General features: G+C 43.5%; 2 protein-coding genes across 3 annotated transcripts; both read right to left on the bottom strand.

The window, feature by feature from the left end:
• Window positions 1-630: 630 nt before the first annotated feature.
• On the bottom strand, window positions 631-10155 carry LOC147209120 (uncharacterized). Of its 2 annotated transcripts, XM_086104741.1 has the most exons (8): window positions 9992-10155; window positions 8493-8602; window positions 8311-8395; window positions 8014-8209; window positions 6825-7828; window positions 4970-5766; window positions 3725-3928; window positions 631-2044 (listed from the first exon to the last, which is right to left on the bottom strand). In XM_086104741.1, the coding sequence occupies exons 1-8, from the start codon at window positions 10153-10155 to the stop codon at window positions 1761-1763; spliced, it is 2844 nt and encodes a 947-aa protein (XP_085960867.1). In that variant the 3' UTR covers window positions 631-1760. The 2 variants fall into 2 exon arrangements, with proteins under 2 accessions (XP_085960867.1, XP_085960868.1); XM_086104742.1 differs by lacking the exon at window positions 9992-10155 and having other exon boundaries at window positions 8289-8395; window positions 8493-8555.
• Window positions 10156-10925: 770 nt separating this feature from the next.
• LOC147209119 (uncharacterized) lies at window positions 10926-17019 on the bottom strand. Its single transcript, XM_086104740.1, has 6 exons — window positions 16851-17019; window positions 16185-16268; window positions 15323-15399; window positions 13769-15197; window positions 12416-12727; window positions 10926-11898 (listed from the first exon to the last, which is right to left on the bottom strand). The coding sequence occupies exons 4-6, from the start codon at window positions 13922-13924 to the stop codon at window positions 11761-11763; spliced, it is 606 nt and encodes a 201-aa protein (XP_085960866.1). The 5' UTR covers window positions 13925-15197; window positions 15323-15399; window positions 16185-16268; window positions 16851-17019; the 3' UTR covers window positions 10926-11760.
• Window positions 17020-20548: the final 3529 nt, after the last annotated feature.

The raw sequence follows: 20548 nt of genomic DNA, 5'->3' as shown, positions 1-20548 counted from the left end.
CGGACGAGACTTCAAAATAAGAAGGGTGATTCTTAGACGCAAGCGATCCTTGAGGAGTTTGGCGCTTTTGCTTGGAACATAGAGCAGATGCACATATTTCGGCTGGACAATCATAAATTTGTACAATTATATGAACGTATTTCGATGTTCGAGGGCATATCTCAAATTATTTTGAAAGCGTATCCGCTCATCTCCCGGTGTTGATCAGTCCACCTTGATGCGGGCAATTGCAATCCATACTGTAATGGTCTTACTTGGCTTGCCAGAAGTAATGTACACTTTTTAAATTTAAAAAGGGAGGAAAAGTAAGGAAGAATTGATGAAAATAAGGGAGAAAATTGAAGGGGGTGGGCAAGAATGTAAAGGCCCCCTGCATGGTGCTAAGATAACCGTTCATCTGGCAAACTTTATTTTTTGGGGTGTTGGTGTACATTTTGATTATTTACCAGTTTAAAAACGATTAATAGATGTAATGAGTGTAAATGGAATCAGCCCCCCTGCATTCCTACCCAACTTTACTTAAGAATATTGCCAATGGACAGAAATTATATTTTCAATGTTAAAGTCAATCTATTAACACATTTGATCAATTTAAGCCTTGACAAATGAATAAACAGACTGAGAAAAACACAAAGGCTATTCCTTTAATCACACTGAAGCACAACAATTCAGACCTTTCTCTCTGAAGTATTGTGAAACTGTACCCAAAAACTCACATCAAAATCCAGTTAAAAAAAAAACAGTCATTGACTTTAATACAGATAATATGTACAGCAAAGTATGTACATAGAAGACCAAACAAATTTGAAGATCGCGACTGAAGACTAATTACAATATTTGTCGGATGAATATCAGCAGCCTCTGTCGAGGTACGCCACCATCCCCACCATGTCACATTTGTGTCATAGTTAGACTTTTTTTTATAATAATATTAATACTAATAATAACAATACATAAACACACACTATACATAAAATGATATCAGTTGAGAAGATGTGTGGGCCTTGAAAGCAGTGACTCCCAACCACTGGGCTGCAGAGAAATGTTCCAACTTCTAATTTGATAATTTGAATTGATCTGCAATATGAACATAGCCAAAGCCCAAGCTTCACAAAGAATGTCATATTTGAACTAGTAAATTCGAAAAATACAACTTTCTTGAAATATTACAGAAAGACACCCAAGGAAAAAACAACATCAAAGAACACACTTTTCTTGGGGGGGAAACAGGCCTTTTGTTATAAGGTTTATTGTTTGCCACCAGTCCACATACATAGGTATGTACTTTTTGTTTAAATGATACAACAACAACACTTTCATTGCAGTTTTTTTAGCCCCTCAAGCTATACCTGGTAGGCCACCGAGTGTCCCCAAGGGGCCCTCAGTTTGAGAACCACTGCTTATAAAGGCCAGAATGACAAGCTTTACACATTCATGCTTAGTCATCCAAATGGCTCCCTGTGATGCTACAAAATGTGCAGTTTTTCCACCTCGCACAATTGCTGGGCTGTCTCTCCACACCGCAATGTCAAACGCCAGTTTTTTCTTTGGCTTTTTTTTTTTTTTTGCGTTTGTGTGTGACAAAAGGTGCCGCTGATGGTAAATGAGGAAAAGAGTGAGGATGAACAAAATCCCCTGCTCACCCTCATATCAAGTCCTTCCGTACTCCATGTATGATGTGTATGGCCGTGGGCATTTATTTTACACAAATAAGGGGTTTTGCTGGTGGATCCTACCTCACCCCGCCACCTTTGTCCGGATCAACAGACGGCGGCAGCGGCAGTGGTGGCGGCAGCAGCAGCCGCTGCCATAGCGGCGCTTTCCCGCCGACCCTGCTTCTTCAGCAGCTGGATGCGGTTGTGCACGTAGAACTTGATGGAGCGCCAGTCGCGGTGATTGCTGACGAGCAGCGGGCAGAGCTCCAGACAGCGCTCGCAGTCGGCCTTGGCGGGTACGCGCAGATCGGCTAGGTTACGCTTGAGGTGCGTCTCCACGGCGACGCGCTCCGCCTCCGACCAGGGACGTTTCAGCACGCCGCGCTTCCCTGTGGGAGGTAAACGCATTGCGTGGATGAATACAAAAAGTAATCATTTTTAACTGTATAGAGAGGTATAGTTCAGAAAAGTGCTAAAAATACATCAAACTGACGCCTAAAAAACACACTGAAATCTATAGGGTACTGTATTTTCCGCACTAAAAGGCGCACTTAAAAGCCTTCCATCTTCTTAAAAGCCACAGCATGCCTTAAAATCCAATGCACCTTGTGTATGGTTATTACGGTAATATGTTGACCCCAAAATGGCTCCTTGCTGGAGACATGCTTACAACGCAGAGTTCAAACTTAAGGCTTACGGAGTTGAACACAGAAATAGAGCAAGTTCAACGTTAATGAGTCAATGTTATAACTTACTGTGGTTTAGGTGAACAGTGACACTATATTATTGTTAGAGGAATCTATGAGCAAAATTGTATCGTGTTTAAAGTTTCATTTATTTGGGCACATCGAAGCGTTTGGGTGCGTATCCAGCACCCCCAAATGCCTGCACACAAAGGCGCCGGCCATCTGGCCGGGGGACTGTTGAAGTCCACAATTAGCACGTCAATACAGGTGGACGACCACAGGGGAGAAGGCGACACTCGGTCACAAAAGGGCAATGAATAATTCGGGAACAGCGGTTGAGCAACAAAAGACGAGTTGAGAACACCCGTCGCGCCCAGGCGACATTGGCCATCCGCAAAGTCTACAACGTGCTAATTCGATGTAGACCAGCCAGAAAAGGCGCCAATGGTTCAAGTTTGAAAAACAGGTAACCAATCACTACCGAGGGGCCGGACCGGATGTGCGGCATGCAAATATCGGGGGCAGTGTTTTTCTTGTATATTGCATATGTTACAATAAAATGTAGAACTCGCGGAGGCGGGACTTCGAGTGTGATCGCGGAGCAACTAACCGTCGTTCGCTCTCAGAGATCCGCTTCTGCCGATATTGAAGACAATTTTCCTGTGTGCCGAGTCATTTCTTTAACTTTGTTCGAGAAAATCTCTGACAATTATTAATTGTATTGTATACAATAATTGTATAATATAATTATTTTACTGACATCTGATCGTTCTGTTGGCATTTCCTTGAGCTTAGCTCTATCTAGTGGACGCATTGTAGATTGCGGCTAATAATGCAGTGCGTCCAATATATGAAAAAAATTACAAAATAGGACATTCATTGAAGGTGCGCCTCATAATCCAGTGCGCCTCTTAGTGTGGTAAATACGGTAGTTAAAGAAAAAAAAAGATGGGGGACAGGAGGCACAAATATTTGCAGAAAAAAACTAATTGAAAAATGTGACACCCACTGAGTAATTAATTCTAAAGAGTAAAAAGTTAAATAACAAAAAACATTTTTGAACGAAAAAATAAATACATTGGGAAACATTTAAGAGAAAAATATGATGTAAAGAAATTGAGTAATTCATTTAAAAAAATGAAAAAAAAATTCTCATATGAACAAACCCTTTTTGAAAAATTCACAATGTAAAATCAACTGATATAAACAGGGTAATCAGTTTTTTATCTCCCATGTACAGAAACATAGAAAAAAACATTCAACATAAAAATCACAGAGTAATTTCATGAAGAAAATCAAGAAATAAGGAAACAAAGCCACGAGATACACAATGTACATGATATGATAACCATAGAAGCAGAACTCAAACTCGTGACGAGTTACCTGATTTGGGTGGGAGTGACCTCCTCTTGGGGGCGCTGGCGACTGACGGGCTGACCGCCGAAGGAGTGGGCGCCCTCTTCTTCTTCGGGGGTCTGCCCGGTCCTTTCTTCTTTACCACCACCTCCACCTTTTGCGGCACCTCCTCCTTCACATCTTCCGCCTCCGAGCCTTCCGAGAAGGAGTCGACAGAGTTGCCGGACATCACTGCCAGACACAAAAGAGGCCTCGTGGTCACGATGTCTGTGTGTATTCTCAATCATCCAGGTTGCGGGAATCCTTTTTTCCTTCAATCCAAAAGGCCTCTTTGGTTCTACCGGGTTACGTGCGTAGAATTGTTGTTTGTGCTTCTCAATCCGCTCGACTCACACAAAATGCTGATTATTAAATGTCAAACTCATGTCTGCAGAGGACACAGATCTGAGCAGGATCTAATGCTCCCTGAACATCAGAAGACTGAAAAGATTTGGAGGAAAAAAAAAACCCTCAGGAAACTGTCATCTCACACTTGCTCACATTGAAAGACAAGTTCGAGCGTTTTTAATCACAGCCTAGCCTTACATTGAGATTTTACAAAGACCGTGAATTTTTCAGGGTGACTACAAGACTGCAACGAGCTTCTTTGGCATTTTTTTTTCTTCACAATGCATATTTTCCCTTTCGGGCTCTTGGTAGAAACCTACAAAATGGAGAAGCAGAAGCTTTTTGGCTACTTTTGTTAAGCTCATAAGATAAGACATACCTTTATTATTTATCATCTCGTGGTTGTTGGTTGTGTCATGTCACCGCAAAGACCGAAAGACTTGTCAAATGTTTGGTATTGTCGTAATGCCGAAACGAGGACAAGAGTGATTTCAAACAGCTGATATAACCACCTTACACTAAACAAGATGACGGGAGCACGTTGTAACTTCAGTAAAACTCTTGAACTTCCTTCTGGCTTTCAGTTTTTCAGGCTGAGACTGTGAAAATCGTTACGTGTAATGGCAACTCGAAAAGGCTTAAATCTGACTGGATTTAAAAAAATAAAATAAAATAAAATAAATCTAAAATATGTGTCCCGGAAGCAGTGCCACTGAAGGAAATTTTACCAAATGCTGGGAATAGATGAAGTTTCATCGAAAAAATATTCAAATTTAGGCTCAAAACGTAAAACAACGATCCCACATCTAAAATGTTGGACTAAAGCAGCTTTTTGGATTAAAGGTGAAACGTCAACAAGTGGCCTCCTTGCAACGTGAATCTTACCGTCCAACTCCAGACAGATGTGTTGCAAGCTCATCCCGCGGAAGAGCACACCCTCCTTCTCGCCATAAAGAACAACGCGGCCGACCCGCCCCATCAGCGCGGCGTCCCTCGAGATGGAGGAGCAGTTCTGCGTTACGTGGTACTCGGTCTCCAGGAAGTTCTCCAGACGCTTGGTGGCGCTCCCTTGAGCCTGGCCCTCCTCCAGAAGCAGGAGCTGCGTGAGAATGGCCACCTGCCGACGCACCCGCGTCCCCGTGATAGCTCCGGGGTTCTTAACGCCGCTTGCTCGCGCCAAGTTCCTCAGGAGGTCTGTGCCGCGAAGCGGGGTCGCGGGGGAGTGGTAGGGGCGGGAAAAAACATAGGGGCTCTCGGGATCCACGCCCACGTCTGCGCTGGTTTGAAGGAGCAGGTCGAGGCAGGACTCGCAGTTGGGCGGCAGAATGAGGGGCTGGACGCGGCCGCGCTTTCCCATGACGCTGGCCCTCGGGAGGTGGCAGAGGACCCTGCGCTCAAACGGCGACAGGAGGGCCTCGGTGGTGCCGCCGCAGCCGGTGGTGGAGCTCTCCTGAGGAGCAGCGCGCTTGCGGTAGTCCTGGATGGTTAGCTTGGCCACCTCGCACTCGCGGTGGCGGTTGTAGAGGATGAACAGCGAGAGACTGGCGTGGCACAGCTGGCGCCAGGCCTCGGCCGAGTGCGAGCGGCCCAGCGACAGAAAGGAGGCGTGCTGCTGCTGCCGGAGGTACGTCACGAGCGACGACAGCGAGGATAGCAGAGGAGACATGTGGTGACGCCGTGACCTGGGAGGAGGACAACACTTTTCAGAATGACTCCTGATTGACGTTTTATTCACTGCTCGCTCTATCACGCTTCCTTGATGGCACAGAAGCTATAATTGCAGATTCTGGGCATTTATTCTTGTGAGTTTCAACAGCAGGCATGTTAAAGTGGCTGCGAATTCCAATTTGCCCGTCTATGGCATTTGACATTTTACGTTAGCAATTAGCTAAAAGCATTTCTCAACTCAACTGTATTTATAGAGCACTTTCAAACAGCCATCGCTGCATACAAAGTGCAGTTCATTGATCAAATTATAAAGTTTAGTTTAACATTTTGCTGTTTAAGTTAGAAACAAAACAATAATTGCCGGGGGCCCATTATTGGCACCTGCATTCATCATTTTGATGGTTGAAAAAAAAAAAAAAAAGGCTGATGCTGATCATCAGACTTTTTAAAAAAAAAAATCTGACAGCTGATAACAATTCAAAACTTTAATTAAATTTGTAGTTAACTTTTGAAGAGATGGAATTCAAGGCATAATATTTCAGATATTTAGATTTTTTTGCAAACTTTATGTATTATAGAAAACAACAGGGCGCCATTTACTTGTATGAATTTTCATTTGATCTTTTAAAACATGCTGCCGAGTCTGAAAGCACTCTGAACAGAGAATTTCAAAACAAAGATGTCAATTGCCTCGGATCACTCCAAAAAAAAAAAAAAAAAAAGTAAATATTTTGCAAATCTGAAAAGGAGGAGGCACGGTTAAAGAATTTTTTTTCTGTGTGGTTTCTAAATAAATAAAATTGTCTGCCTTTACCCTTGTATACAGTTTTTACTGACAGTCCTAAAATAGCGGTGACGAAATGTAATTTAGCAATTACGAACGCGTGTTAAAAATAATGACGGACTAGGCCAGCCTGAAATAATAACGGACTGATGCTGACGGACATCCGGGTCTCCCGCTAGCGAATGAAAAGTTCACCGACACGGCCGCCATTGCCTATCGCCCACAAACAGTGCGAGTTGACTGCACTAAAATGCACTTGAAAAAACTTTAAATGATTCATGATCCAACCTGGTGGTCTCCCCGTTATTCTCCTCCGGCGCATCACCGTCTCCATCCGCACACAGATCGAGATCTTCTTCTGGATCGATGTCCGGCTCCGGAGTTGGAGGAGGGGCCAATTCCTCTTGGACACGTTCCACCTCCACCTTTTGCTGCTCTTCAAGCTTCTCCCTCTTCATCCTGCGACCTCTCCTGGGAGGAGACGAGGGAGGAGGCGTGGGGCTCTTAACTCGGTGCGCCGTCGGAGGGGCAGCGCGCCTGGTGGTCGGCGGGGAGGACGAGACTGGCGCCGCCTTCTTTTGAGCAGGCGGCGACAGAGAGAGTGAGAAAGAAACGGCACCCGAGCGGGTGCCCGGCGATTCCCTCTCCCTGGCGAAGAGCGAGGGCACCGGACCGGGCGCCGAAGGCTGCGGCACCGCGAAGGAATGACTGTGAGTTGCAGAGGCAGGCGAGGGGTTGCCGTTGGAGTGGGTGCGGAGATGCGCCAGCTCCATGGCCGAGCGGACTTCGGGCTGATTGGCATGATGCTTCTCCAGGTGGCGTGCCAAAGATCGATAGTGGCGCCCGCAGTACAGACAGTGCTGACGCCGGCTCACCGGGGTGCCGCTGGAGCTGCCAATGTTTATGTTGATGTTATTGTTGATGTTGGTGGTCGGGGGGGCCATAGCGCCGACCGGCTGCGAGTTAGATCTGGCTGGCGGGGCTGAGAAAGACGAGCAGGGGCGCCCTGGCCCACGCGAGGAGGTGGGCGCACTCTTTTTCTTGGCGCTAACCACGGCGGGGATCTTGCGCTTCTTGCGGCGGCGAAGGATTCGGCCGCGCATCTCCTCCATTTCCTCCTCCTCCTCCTCCTCATCTTCGTCATCCTCCTCTTCCTCCTCCTCATCCTCCTCGCGGTCCGAGTCACTGGGCTCAGAATGGGTGAGGGGAGAGGATGAGGGGGACAAGGACCAGGACGGGGTGAGGTAATCCGAAACAGAGAGGGACAGTGGGTGGGGGCCGGCCTCTTCGTCCTTGGTGGGCGCACACACAACAAGCGCAAACTATGAGCATGATCAAAGTTTGTAAACGGGCAATCCTCATTAAAAACAGAGTGCTGCCACAGATTGCGAAAATCTGTTCTAATACAAATAAATGATTCCATTTATGAGGCACCGCCCCCAACCTAAATGTTATTATGAAAGGGGCTATTTCTCACCATGGCATTCTCGCCCCAGTCCGTAAGGCTGTAGTCCACAGTGATCTCCTCCCCTTTGGCTATGTCTCGGATCGCGATGACTACCAGTCGCACCTGAGTGCCACAGTGCACCTCGCGAATGCGGCAATTCGGCGGCGGGTGGAAGAGCACGGGTCCCCGGACGCCGCCCGCCCCTTCTTCGCCCAGCTCCGGTACGCTGGCCAAACAAAACCAAAACAAACCCGTGAGTATTCGGTAGACTTCGGATATGAGGGAGGCGGAGTCTGCGTAGTTACCATGGGAACGGGTCCTCCTTACCAGAGCTGAGCTGGGTCTGTTAGGTAGTAAGGACTCCCCGGTGGTGGGAGGCCATCCTCTGTGCCCTCTGGATATTGGCCCTCCCCTGAATGGACAACATCTGACCTTTAGCACTATTCACACAAAGTGTGCGTGTGTGTGTGTGTGTGTGTGTGTGTGTGTGTGTGTGTGTGTGTACTGACCAGGACTATAGCTGTGCTCAGACATGCTCTCCTCCTCCTCATCTTCCGTCACGTAGGCTCGGTCACACACCTTCACCGGCGTCCCCTTGCGCTTCCTCCCGCAAACACGGCTGGAAAAACCAAAAAACTGCCATGATTTCGTCACTAATACACAACTTGTTTTCTGGAAAATAAATGGCTTTCAATTCTGCTGTAGAATGCCTTGGGATGACTGATACCGTTTAGCGCGCTTCTTTGAGGTGCATTACTAACTTTAAGATGTCCACTCACTACTCTTGAGGATGATTGTCTGCTCTGGCCGCTTGTGGGATCAGTCACTGGTGCAATTTTATTTCTAAAGCAATATCGGGATGACTATCTTCTTATGTTTTTGCCTTAATTACTCGGAAAAATATTATTTGGTGCTTTCGGTTTCCTATGCTTGTATGGAGTTGGGTAGAAGAGCTTTTGTTTACCAGTACTTTGCTCATTATGCATGGAGTGCTCATTATGCATGGTGTAAATATACTACATAAAGGTTGGAAGCTTGTTCCTGCCTCTCGTCCAGAAGTCCCTTGAACATTTTTATCTCAATGAGCTATTTTCTGCTATGGCCTGTTTTAAAATGTAAATAGGAAAATAAGTTTTTCTTATATTGCCAATGGAAAAAAATCTGACCGTTCTCCCCCAAATAAAAATGGTCATTTTCCAACTTTTTATTTATTTTTTTAAATAACACATTTTCACTATTAAAAAAAAACTATTTACATGTAATATATTACTAGGTTATCCTAAGAAAAGCCCGCCTTTGTTACATTTTTTATTATCAAGAAAAAATGATGACTTACTCATTTTTGCTAAGCATATATCTAATCTTGTGATATGACATTTAAAAAAGACTTTAATCTCTGAACGAGTTTCAGACAAATAGCAACGTGGGTCAACATGACCTGCGACCTCACAGTGGGGTTAAACACTGAATGGGTTCAATCTGAAGCTAACGTTTCCCAATTGTACACATGCTTTCTCTATGATTTTTGCACGTTTATGATGATGATGTTTTGATGTTACAAAGATGATGATGATTATGATGGAGGGGGTTGGGCCTGGGCCACAAATCCATCTGACCTGAGATCAGCTCGAATCCACCCTGAGTCCAGCTGATGTTCCCCAGTGGGCTCTCGATGCTAACGCCGTGGCTAACCAGTTAGCTTACCCACCGCGTCAAAACATCACGACTAACCCCGCCGGACGGGCCACGCTGTGACCGAAAAGAGGGAGCGGGCGACACCTGTGAGCGGGACGGCACCCCCGCGACTCACGAACGGACCAAAAACACCCAAAAATGTTCGCTTTTCTCACAAAAATCCCACATGAGTAGGAGAAGGGGGTGGGGAGTCTGGGGCGGGGGGCTGATAACGCGCGCCTGCCTTCAGTCGAAATACAGCCAAGCTAACAAAGCCCTGTAAATAGGACGGGGGAATGGAGCAAAAAAAGCAGGCCCGAACGCGGTCACTTACCCGCGCGGCGGTGGCGGTTTGCTGCCGTCCCCGTCGCTGTCGAGTGTCGGTGGCTCGCGGTAGTCGAAAGGCGAGCGTACATTCTCCGCCATTAGGACTGCCAGCCAGTGCTTCCCTCCAGTCGGTAGACGCGCTTCCTCCTGACTGCCCTGCTCACTGGGCATGCGCTCAACATCCTTTAGAGAAGAGGGGCGTGCTCGTGCTGTTCAGATGGGGAACTTTCGCAACGCAGAAAGAAATTGAAATTTATACTTGTACAAATCTGAAAATAATTGTCTTTAAATATATTTGAAATAAAAAATCGTTATTATTTTTTAAATTATTATCGTAACAGGACGATGGGGAACTGTTTTTTTAATTGAAACACGGTAGCCTTTTTGTGTAAACAAATAAATACTTAATTTTAAAGTCTGAAATACCTGTATTTTCTTTGTTTTAATGAAAGAGAACGACTATTACTCCTCTCTCTCTCTATCTCTCTCTAACAAAACTAATTGCTTTCCCCCCAAATGTTCAACTTAACACTTCTGAGTTTTTAGCAAAAAGTTAGCAGTCAGTAAAAGTTATTCACTAACATGTCCCAAAAAAGAAAAAGACAATTTTCCTGAAATATAAAATTCTGAATAATTCCTGTAAAATAAAAAATAAATATTCTCATAAGAATATTCCTTGATTGTCATCTTATGACCCCCTTTGAACAAAATTTTATTTTGATAATACACATTTTCTGCTTATAAAAATGCAACTCTTGTAATATGAATATGACCTTTTTACTTTAAAAAAACCATGACCACTTGTAATAGGAATATGTTTTCTTGAAAAATACGACTTACCGGTAAGTCTCATGATCTATTTCCCTCTGAAAAAAATGTGAATGTGTTTTTGCAACAAGATAATTTGTTTTCCCAAAATGTCAACAAGAACACCAGCTAAAGATGTTTAAATGTGATTTATTTCCTGTGGCCCTAAACAAAATTGATCCGCACTCATTTTGGGTCCCCGACCCCTGAGGTTGGGAAACATCTGGTGGATCCAACAGTGTAGCAGCAGCACATTCAAGTAGAACATCAGGAGAAAATCATACAAACAATAAAGTCCATCCTTTTTGGAATCATCGAGAGGGAAAAAAAAAAAAGAAATAAAACAGTCACAGTTTGTCAGTCAGTCAGGTATTTTGGCTAGTTCTAGCAGTTAGTTTGTTAGAATATTAAATATGTTCTAATAAATAGAATAAATTACACACAGGATACCTGGAAAGTGGGTCACTGCACACGGGGCTCACAGCAAATGGTGGTCAACTGGAGGTCATTTTAGCACTCGCAGAGGAAATACCACCGGGGCAAAGCCGGGCCTTATTAAAAGAGCTTAGCTGTTAGTGAAGCAGTGTGTTGTTCCACAGGATTTGGACAGTGACTGTTGAGTTGGCCTTTTATACACCAGCTCCAATGACATTGTGGACCCCAACAATATATTCAACAAGATTGAAAGTAAACAAAAAAAGGTGTTCAATTCTAACCACTCGTGGTGGATTATAATCAATTTCAGGTGATCTGACCAGAACGCTGTGGTTTGAACTCATGTATTAAATTTGATGTAAGAATAAGATTATTACATGAATGGCAAGCGCCAATCAGAGTTGAGCATTTACTATGCTGAATAGGAAGAAAAACAAGTTGTGAAGTTGTGGTGTATAAAGGAACCGCCACTGTCCAATTCCGTATTAATGAGGGGATGCCAGTGGTTAGCATGGAGTGAGTTCATTTGCCACTTTAGACGTCTTGAGTTCCTTCCCGCTGCGTGTGGAGAACGTGTAGAGCCTGCGTGGCGTGGTCGGCCCAGTGGACCAGCTCCAGCAGCACGCGATGCGTCCATATTTTGAGCTGAAAAGCCCCCCCGCCGTCAGTTTCCTAGCCACAAGAGAGCCGAGAGAGTCGATGTAACATTTTGGATCCGCTTGCTTTGGTAATATGACAAATATACAATGTGTAAAATTCTGACAATTCTTCCACTCAAAGGGTCCATTATGACTCTGATCATAATGTTGTGGGCGGTCACTCGACAATGCTGTGGGTCGAACAACTATTGTATCGGTTCTCATTCGACTACACGTAATGTTGTACGATAGTAGACTCCATTCGAAATAAACAGAATGTTGATTTCTTTATTATCCATCACAAGTATTGTATTGTGGGATGGAAAACTGCATTAAATATGATTCTAAAAAGTATGCAGATGTTAAATTTATAATTGTGCTGGCATTATTACAGTTGTCACAATTAGGGCTGTTGTATATTTTTAACGGAGAGATAAAAACTGAGAACAAAGATCTTTCTTTCTGGCGCAGAGGATGAATTGCTGATGTGTCAAACTGGCAACTGGCAGAACTTATTGAAGGTCCTATTTATGTGAGTGGAAAGGCTGTACCTCATCACACCGGATGTCTGGGGTGACTTCCAGCGTGGCGTCGTCCGTCTGCAGGAGATTTTTCGTCGTGTGAAGTAAATGCTCCAGCCGGATTCGGACGGTGTGGCGCAGGGTCTCGTAGTCGCCCTCCAACTCGCCCCACTCCTCCTCGGCCCGGGCGATGGCACTGTGCAGCAGGCCCAGGCACTGGCGCAGGGCGGCGTGCAACCGCCGCACCGCCTCCTCCGGATCTGGATGCTCAGCGCTCGGACTCAGGGACACCATACGACTGCCCTTGGGGGGCTGCTCTGACAAGAAGGTCTCCTGCTCCGTCTGGAAGCGGTTGTGATTTCACAATCGTATTGATTATTAGATGGATTGTGTCAAAGAAGGACAGGCACAAAAATATAAAATCCATTAGGGAGGCTGGAGACGAGAGTGGGGAAATGGGTGGCGGTTTGCTTTTAGTCTGATTACTGTCCGCACCCTAGTGTGCATAGGACACGTAGGGCCTGCGAGAGCGATTTCACGGCCGTGCTCGGCCAACACGCAATGTCAACAACGATTTGCAGTATAGAATTGCCGTTTAGGTAATAACCAATCAAGGTTCTGCTTGCGAATGCCACATGACATAACTCAGAAAACAGGCAGATTATATTAATATTAATCAGAATGCCGCATTTAGATGACTGGGGGCACATGTAACATATTTGCAAAGAAAATTTGGGAATTGTACCTCATCACACCGAACTTCCCCTTTAAGTTTTTATACCGTACAGGCCAAATGTAACATCAACTAGGAAATTAAATGAAACTATGTAATTTTAAAGAAAATGCACAATATATACAGTGTATACATATATATATATATATATATATATATATATATATATATATATATATATATATATATATATATAAACATTTAATACATCCCATTTGTTTTCTCCACAAATATTAGTCATATAAATATGAAAAATAGAAAATAAAATAAAAAATGTGGATAAACACAATTACCAAAAAAAATTAACACTTCCATTCAATATAAAAAACCGCAACTGCAAAAACACAAAAATACATTTGAACAAAAACATTTTTGGGAGATATTTTACGAAGCCCCAAGTCAATTCTCAGAGTCAAGGCAACAAAAACTGAGTCCTCCAAATAAATTGGGTTTTTCTGGGTGAGCTGTACCAACATCATTTGCTTTCCGACTTGTGATGCATTGCAGTTGAACGCTGCCACCCACGGTTGTAATTCGAAGAAGGAACGTACCGTGAAATGAACCGTATCAAAACAGCGTATTACAATGACGTCACTCTACGGACTACAGGTGGATATGATGCGCTGGATGTCAACATGAGCGAGACTCACGTATAACTGGAGCAAGCGGGAGCATTCGTATTGCAGCAGACGGGCCAGGGACAGCGCTTTCCCAGTCGGCGAACTACCCGGCACCGGCGTGTCGGGCGACTTCATCCCCTCCTCCTGCTCCTCCTGCTGTTGTTGCTGCTGCTGCTGCTCGGCCATTCCGCACTCACTCGCTCCCCTCCGAATTCGTCCGACGCTTCAGTCGCGGTCCACCCACTGAGAGAGGGGCGATGCCGAGACGTGCTCGCTTGCGTGCTCCGGTTCCGGGGGTAAAAAAGCGTATCCCGGTCGGTGTTGCCGGAGGGGGACGCTAATTGGTTCCGGTGAGCACCGGCGGCCAGGGGGTGTTTTAGGCGGACGCACAGGGGAGACAGGGAAGCCTTTTTCTGGCACTGGCGTCTCTCTTTTTTTACAAGCACTTTGACACGGTTTAGATGCGGACCAACAAAATGAGCAAATGAAGATTAACTTATTTTCTTTATTCAAGCATCATTTATGTTCCAATTTTTCTCATGTTATATTCGTTGTCATTTTATTGAGATCAAAATTGGAGGGAAAAACGTATTCACTTTTTTATACTTACCTTGTATTAGCCTACGTGTTGTAGGTTTTTATCTGTATTTCCTGGCATGACCTGCCATTTAACTCGAAAGTCGAAAAAAATAGCAGTTCTGCGAGTACAATTTTACACACACGCACACACATATACAGTATATTATACAGTATATACTGTATATATATATATATATATACATACCTGTCAACTCATACAGTTTAGCCATAGTTCATACGGATTTTGTGGTGAATCTTGCGTATATGGTTGTATCGCACTAATCATACGGATTCTGAAAATTTCCGGGTTTTTGTTTTTTCCCCCCCCTAACAGGTAGTTCCGTTTGCTTTTGCCCAGAATGGTGCTAGTCTACTTGAATGCTTTCATTTACATTTCCAAAGTAAATATGACTGGATGCTGTAACTTCGAGCCGATGGGTCAGCATTTGGAGTTGGTGAAAAAAGTAACGCAGGAATACAACTCTGAACACAGTAATGCCACTAAGTAGAATGATGATTAGACATTAACCAGACATTGTATTATGGAGATCTACAATAAATATCATTGAAAATTTCGTGGGTTTTTTTTCTGCTGTTATTTTGACATATAAAATGCTTTGGTATAGGATTTTTTGCTCTTTAAGGATTTTTTTGGTTGTTTATACAGGTTGGCGCTCCGAAAAGTTGACAGGTATGTATATATATAGTGCGGCCTGGTGGCCAACTGGTTAGCGCGTCAGCCTCAAAAGTGCAGAAGGTGCAGGGTTCGATTTCGGCTCCGGCTTTCTTTGTGGAGTTTCCATGTTCTCCCCGTGTTTGCGTGGGTTTTCTCCGGGTACTCCAGTTTTCTCCCACATTCCAAAAACTATGCATGGCAGGTCTGTGAGGATAAACGGATCAGAAAATGGATAGAGAGAGAGAGAGAGAGATGCGTGTGTGTGTGTGTGTGCGTGTCTGTGTGTAGTCGTGATAGTCAATCTAAACCCGATTTTAAGCAGTTCTCACACTTGCCACCAGGTAGAGTCAAAGGACCAGTTCCATTTCAAGGCTTAGCTGCTTTTAGTCGGGTGCCACTGCCACACCTAACGGTGAAAAAAGCAACAAAGATGTTTGTCTTTGTTTTTGATCCCACAAGCGCAACATTGGTTTTATTCAATAAAGCTGTTTTTCCTTGCTGAAAGCCGAAGGAGGTTGCATCCTGGGCTCCAAACGCATGCACTCCCACCCAAGACGACTGGCATCAGAATGAATTTCAAAACGGTGCCTATGTTTACATTCCTCACTCTTCATTCTTCCCCCCGTCTTTTATTATGCCAAACGCTCGACTCATGAGACCGCCTCGCAAGGGATAGGCGTGTGGCGCATGCCAGTGCACAGTCGATAATATGGGGCAGGCCGTTGGAGTTTAACAAAGCGCAAGAGAGAGCTAGAACAAGAAGGTCCGTCAATCCGTAATTGACGGATGCCCATTTTGCTGCTGAAAGGGGGCGGGGGGTTGCTTCTTTATTCAACTTCTTGCACGATGAAGGGATTTGCTCAAACACACCTCTCTCACTTTTTCCTCAGCACTTAGACAGATGCACCGTAACAAAGCAATTGAAATAATGAACAAATATTTATTGATTTGGGCGGCCCGGTAGTCGAGTGGTTAGCACGTCGACTTCACAGTGCAGAGGTACCGGGTTCGATTCCAGCTCCGGCCTCCCTGTGTGGAGTTTGCATGTTCTCCCCGTGCTTGCGTGGGTTTTCTCCGGGTCCTCCGGTTTCCTCCCACATTCCAAAAACATGCATGGCAGGCTGATTGAACACTCCAAATTGTCCCTAGGTGTGGGTGTGGGCGCGAATGGTTGTTCGTTTCTGTGTGGACCTGCAATTGGCTGGCAACTGGTTCAGGGTGTCTCCCGCCTACTGCCCGAAGACGGCTGGGATAGGCTCCAGCACCCCCGCAACCCTAGTGAGGATAAAAGCGGTTCGTAAAATGAATGAATGAATGAATATTTATTGATTTGGTGAAAATTAAGGCCTTAAATGGCATTAAAATACATGAAACACAAAAACAACACCGAGAAGCAATACTCTCTCTGTGTCAGACGAGGCAAATCAGCTCCCCGTCAGTGACGCAGGTCAGGTTGTATGTTTTTCATTAGAAAACATAAATAAAGAAAGAAATATCTAAGTTTTGATGCCATGTTCATGGCCATTCCGACCACCAGTCAGGTGGATCTCAGAAATGACTCGCTGTCGGGTGAGGAAGCAGGCGGTGCCAACGGTCTCTGTCCCTGTCACTGGACTTTTTTTTTGGAAGACATTTTCTACAATGGCTTATTAGGATCTCTCCGTGAGGACAGATTTATATCTACTGGCAAGTAACATTTGAAACACAGTTACATGTCGGGCTCAATGGGAATCTAAAAGTTGACAATATAAAGGTATTTTATCATTTCCGGATTCTGAATCTGATGACAATTTTTTTGGACAAATTAAAATTCCATTTTATCAACAACATTAACGAAATGGTGTAATCATTACGTACCAACTGGTGGGTGCAAGCAAAGGCCCGCTCAACGACCTGACATCACATCTGTTGCTAAAATGGCGTCTTGCATTAAAATTAGCCAGAAAGAGTGGCAGAAAATGGTGGTCGACGAGTTAGCACGTCCGCCTCATAGTACAGGTGTGATTGTGAGTGTGAATGGTTGTTTGTCTATGTGTACCCCGCGATTGGCTGGCAACCAGTTGTGGGTGTCCCCCGCCTACTGTCCAAAAAACGGCTGGGATGGGCACTGGCACGCCTGTGACTCTTGTGAAAACAAGCGGTTCGGTAAATCGATAGATGGCTGGATAAAATAATTCTGACCTTGTGTCCAGTTAAGCAATGGAAACACTGTGACATGCGACTACACCCAAATAACAATGAAATGATGACATCTGTGATTTTGCCGATAGCTGACGACATTTTTCCCCATCGACTTGAGCTGAAAATAATAAAGACTTGTTTGAGCACGGCGCAATGGCCAATTGCAACAACTTCACTTCCCCAAAAGGGATACAGACCAAAAATGTAGTTGTCAATTCAAAACATTACCTTGCAAAGAAATTGGAGTTTTTAAGCAGCAGACTAAACTGCATTTGTTGCTGGAACCACTACCTCAAGACCTCAAGTACTAAGCCTATAGCCCTACTCTCATCCTATGTTTTTCCTTTGCTCTGACTGTCTCTATAATAAGCCACTCTCGCACAACTCTAATTGCCCCACGGGGATAAATAAAGTTTTCTGAATCTGAATTTCCTATTAGCAACTAACCTACAGCTTGTTATCGTTAGCTGCCAACTCCACATTCTTTCAGAGCTTGCGTGCCAGATTTTTGTTTGATTTGATACAGTGTTTTAATGCGTGAAGAAGCTAACCTGCTATACAAGTAGCAGTAGGGGTAGACTAGCCAGCTTGTCATATACTAGCTGTTCTGCCAGGTTTTTTGCGAGCATTAGCAGTCCACTCAATTGCCTTTGGAAGTTTGGGTTCCAGATTCATGTTCAACATTACAGTTGGCACGGCAGCTAGCAGGGTAACCTAAAGCTAGTGCCAAAAGCTAGCATTTGTGGTCAAATTCGCATCCTGAGGGATGCTTGTGTTCCGGATTCATGTTTGACATTTGGACCATGTTACAGGGCAACATACTGATCACTCTAGCACAGAGGCCATTAACCTTTATAAAACTAAGAGCTACTTTCTTGGCGACCGGTTCGTGTGAATGGCAACTAGTTTGATACACAGTTTTGAAATAATGAAAGGGCTCAAATTGCATTTATATATATATATACTGTATTATAAGAAACAAATACAGAAATAAATAAATAAATACAACAGAAAACTTAAAAGTTAAAAAAAAAAGGTTTCTAAAACCACTAAAAGAAAAGAAATGCTTAAAAAAAATATATGAAGCTAGCTCCTCAATCCCATTTGTCTGGTTACCTTCATTCACAGCTATCGTGTGTGCGATTAGTTGTCCACATTTCTACTGCCAAAAGTGTGAATGTGGCTGCCGATTTTTTCAGGGATTTTTGGCCTACTGTATTCTCCCCTGTAAGATGTATTTATTATGTAGAGGTGTTGGTTGGCAATTCCATTGCTAAAAATGGCGCCAAGGGACAACGCGTCATGTAAATGTACTTTCCAATGGAAACAATGTATGGTGGGCAGGCCTGGTTACATTCAAGCCTGATCACGAGACAACCTTCTGTAGCACAAATCGCATGTTAATCAGCAGACAGACACTCAAAAACACGGGAACAAAGTATGCCAGACATGTGGAAAATGTGTTTCTGTGTACTGCGTCAAAACAAGAAACAAAGACTGAAAAAACATTGACGTTGCTCTGTCACTGTCAACTTACGGATAAGCATCATTTGCGAACATTAATCACCCAACTGGTTTCCTTTTTTTTTTTTTAAAGCACCAAGACCAAAAATAGACCAGGGCAACATTTTGGGGATTGAAATGTTCAAGGCAAAGGCCTATGATTCAGAATAGGGGTCTAAATTAAGGTATAGCTTTAATTTTGAGAATGGCAGCTCATTATTGCGCATAGTCCTTTTCCTGATGCATCAGCCAACTTCCATTCCCAAGATGACAGCGCTCATGAAACAAGAGTTCACCTCTCGCCAAAATAGTGCCAAAAGTGACCTTCAAATTGATAGAAAGTAAGACATCTGTTGCGTTACATTTCAGAACATCTTAAGCAGATTTGACAGATGGTTTGGACTTTGACCGATACAGCGCAAAAGTTTCTTTCTCATCCAAGGTTGTTTCTTCTCTTTCAGGCCACCCGCTCTAAGATGATACGAACAGCGATCTAAACTATGAAAATGAAGATGATGACAGAAATTCAGTTGTTGATAACAGTGTCAATATATGTCATCAAAATCAAAACGGTCGAATTTGGCAAACTGTCAGAAATCGAAGGGAAAGTAGACTTTCCGTAAAATCGATGTAAGTAATTGTTGTTATATTGCATTAATCATCAAGATAAACCATTGGGGGGGATAAACTTATTTTGAATTGTAATTATCACGTAAAGGCTAAATCGAAGTGATGAGCTATTTTGAAGATGGAAATGTTCTGGACCAGGGTCAAACCATATCCAAGGCAAACATTCATAATTCATAAAAGAGAGATAGCCAACTCGAAAGTCAACTTGCATCAGAATTCATTTTCCTTTTAATATGAATGTTAAATGTAAAAAAACAAAAAAAAGTAAAAAGAAATAACACTGAAGAAATGTCTTGTTTAAAAAAACAATACTGGGCATACATGACATTTATGGAAAAAAAGGTAATCAGCATTCAAACTTAAATAAGTTTGTTTTAAAAATATTTGCTAATAAGACCACTTTTTTCATTTAACAAAAGAAAGAAAGGAACATGTTTCAAAATATTAATATATCACAAGTCGATTGTAAAGATTTGTGATCCAAAACATTTACATTTAAATGGGGAAAAAAAACCTTTATGTTGAAAAGAAAACATTCAACCAAAATTCATCTTTTTTCGTAAAAGTAAAATAAGAAAACAAAATCAAAACAGAAATGATGTATTGGTGAAATATTTATATAGTACGAATCGATTTTTAAAAGTATTCCTAATATTTAAATTAAAACGCATTGCCCCCTGCAAAAAAAAATAAAAATCATAACCTGTCCTTAAAATGCTACAATAGTGGGTCCGACAAACCGTTTGAGAAAAAGGTCAGAAAATGAATTGTTTTCATGTGAGCTTCACAAGAGGAACAAGTAAAATTAATTGTCAATGGGAGTGAAGGTATGCCTGCACGGATCAGACAATGCCCCCGCATGACAAACAGAGGCGTCATACTTTCGTCATGTCGTTCCTTCTTCACACAAAAAGGACTCAAAGAAACAAAATCGTTCCTCAGATAAGACACACCTTAGCAAATGTTCGTGTGCGTGCGCCTCTGCAGCATCTATTCGAGGCTCCATTAAAACTTCCCGTCTCCCTGTTCCATAAAACCTGCATGTGCATTGATGTTCTGCCTGGATCCCACTTCTGTCGCCAACTGGCGTGTCAGTGTGTTTCCAATGTGAAAATGTGACACTGAAAGATTAAATATGACATTTATGTATTTGTTCTCACAATTAGTCTTGTGCGTGTGTGTGTGTGTGTGTGTTTTGCATGGCCACTTGGCTTCCCGTTTCTCTCACCCGAAATGCAAAT

The sequence above is a fragment of the Hippocampus guttulatus genome, chromosome 2, assembly GCF_054856545.1.
Source record: "Hippocampus guttulatus isolate MCC_2025c chromosome 2, RoL_Hgut_1.0, whole genome shotgun sequence".
In the NCBI taxonomy this organism is placed as follows: domain Eukaryota; kingdom Metazoa; phylum Chordata; class Actinopteri; order Syngnathiformes; family Syngnathidae; genus Hippocampus; species Hippocampus guttulatus.
The sequence above is the reverse complement of the archived record's forward strand: the minus strand, read 5'-3'. Positions and strand labels throughout refer to the sequence as shown.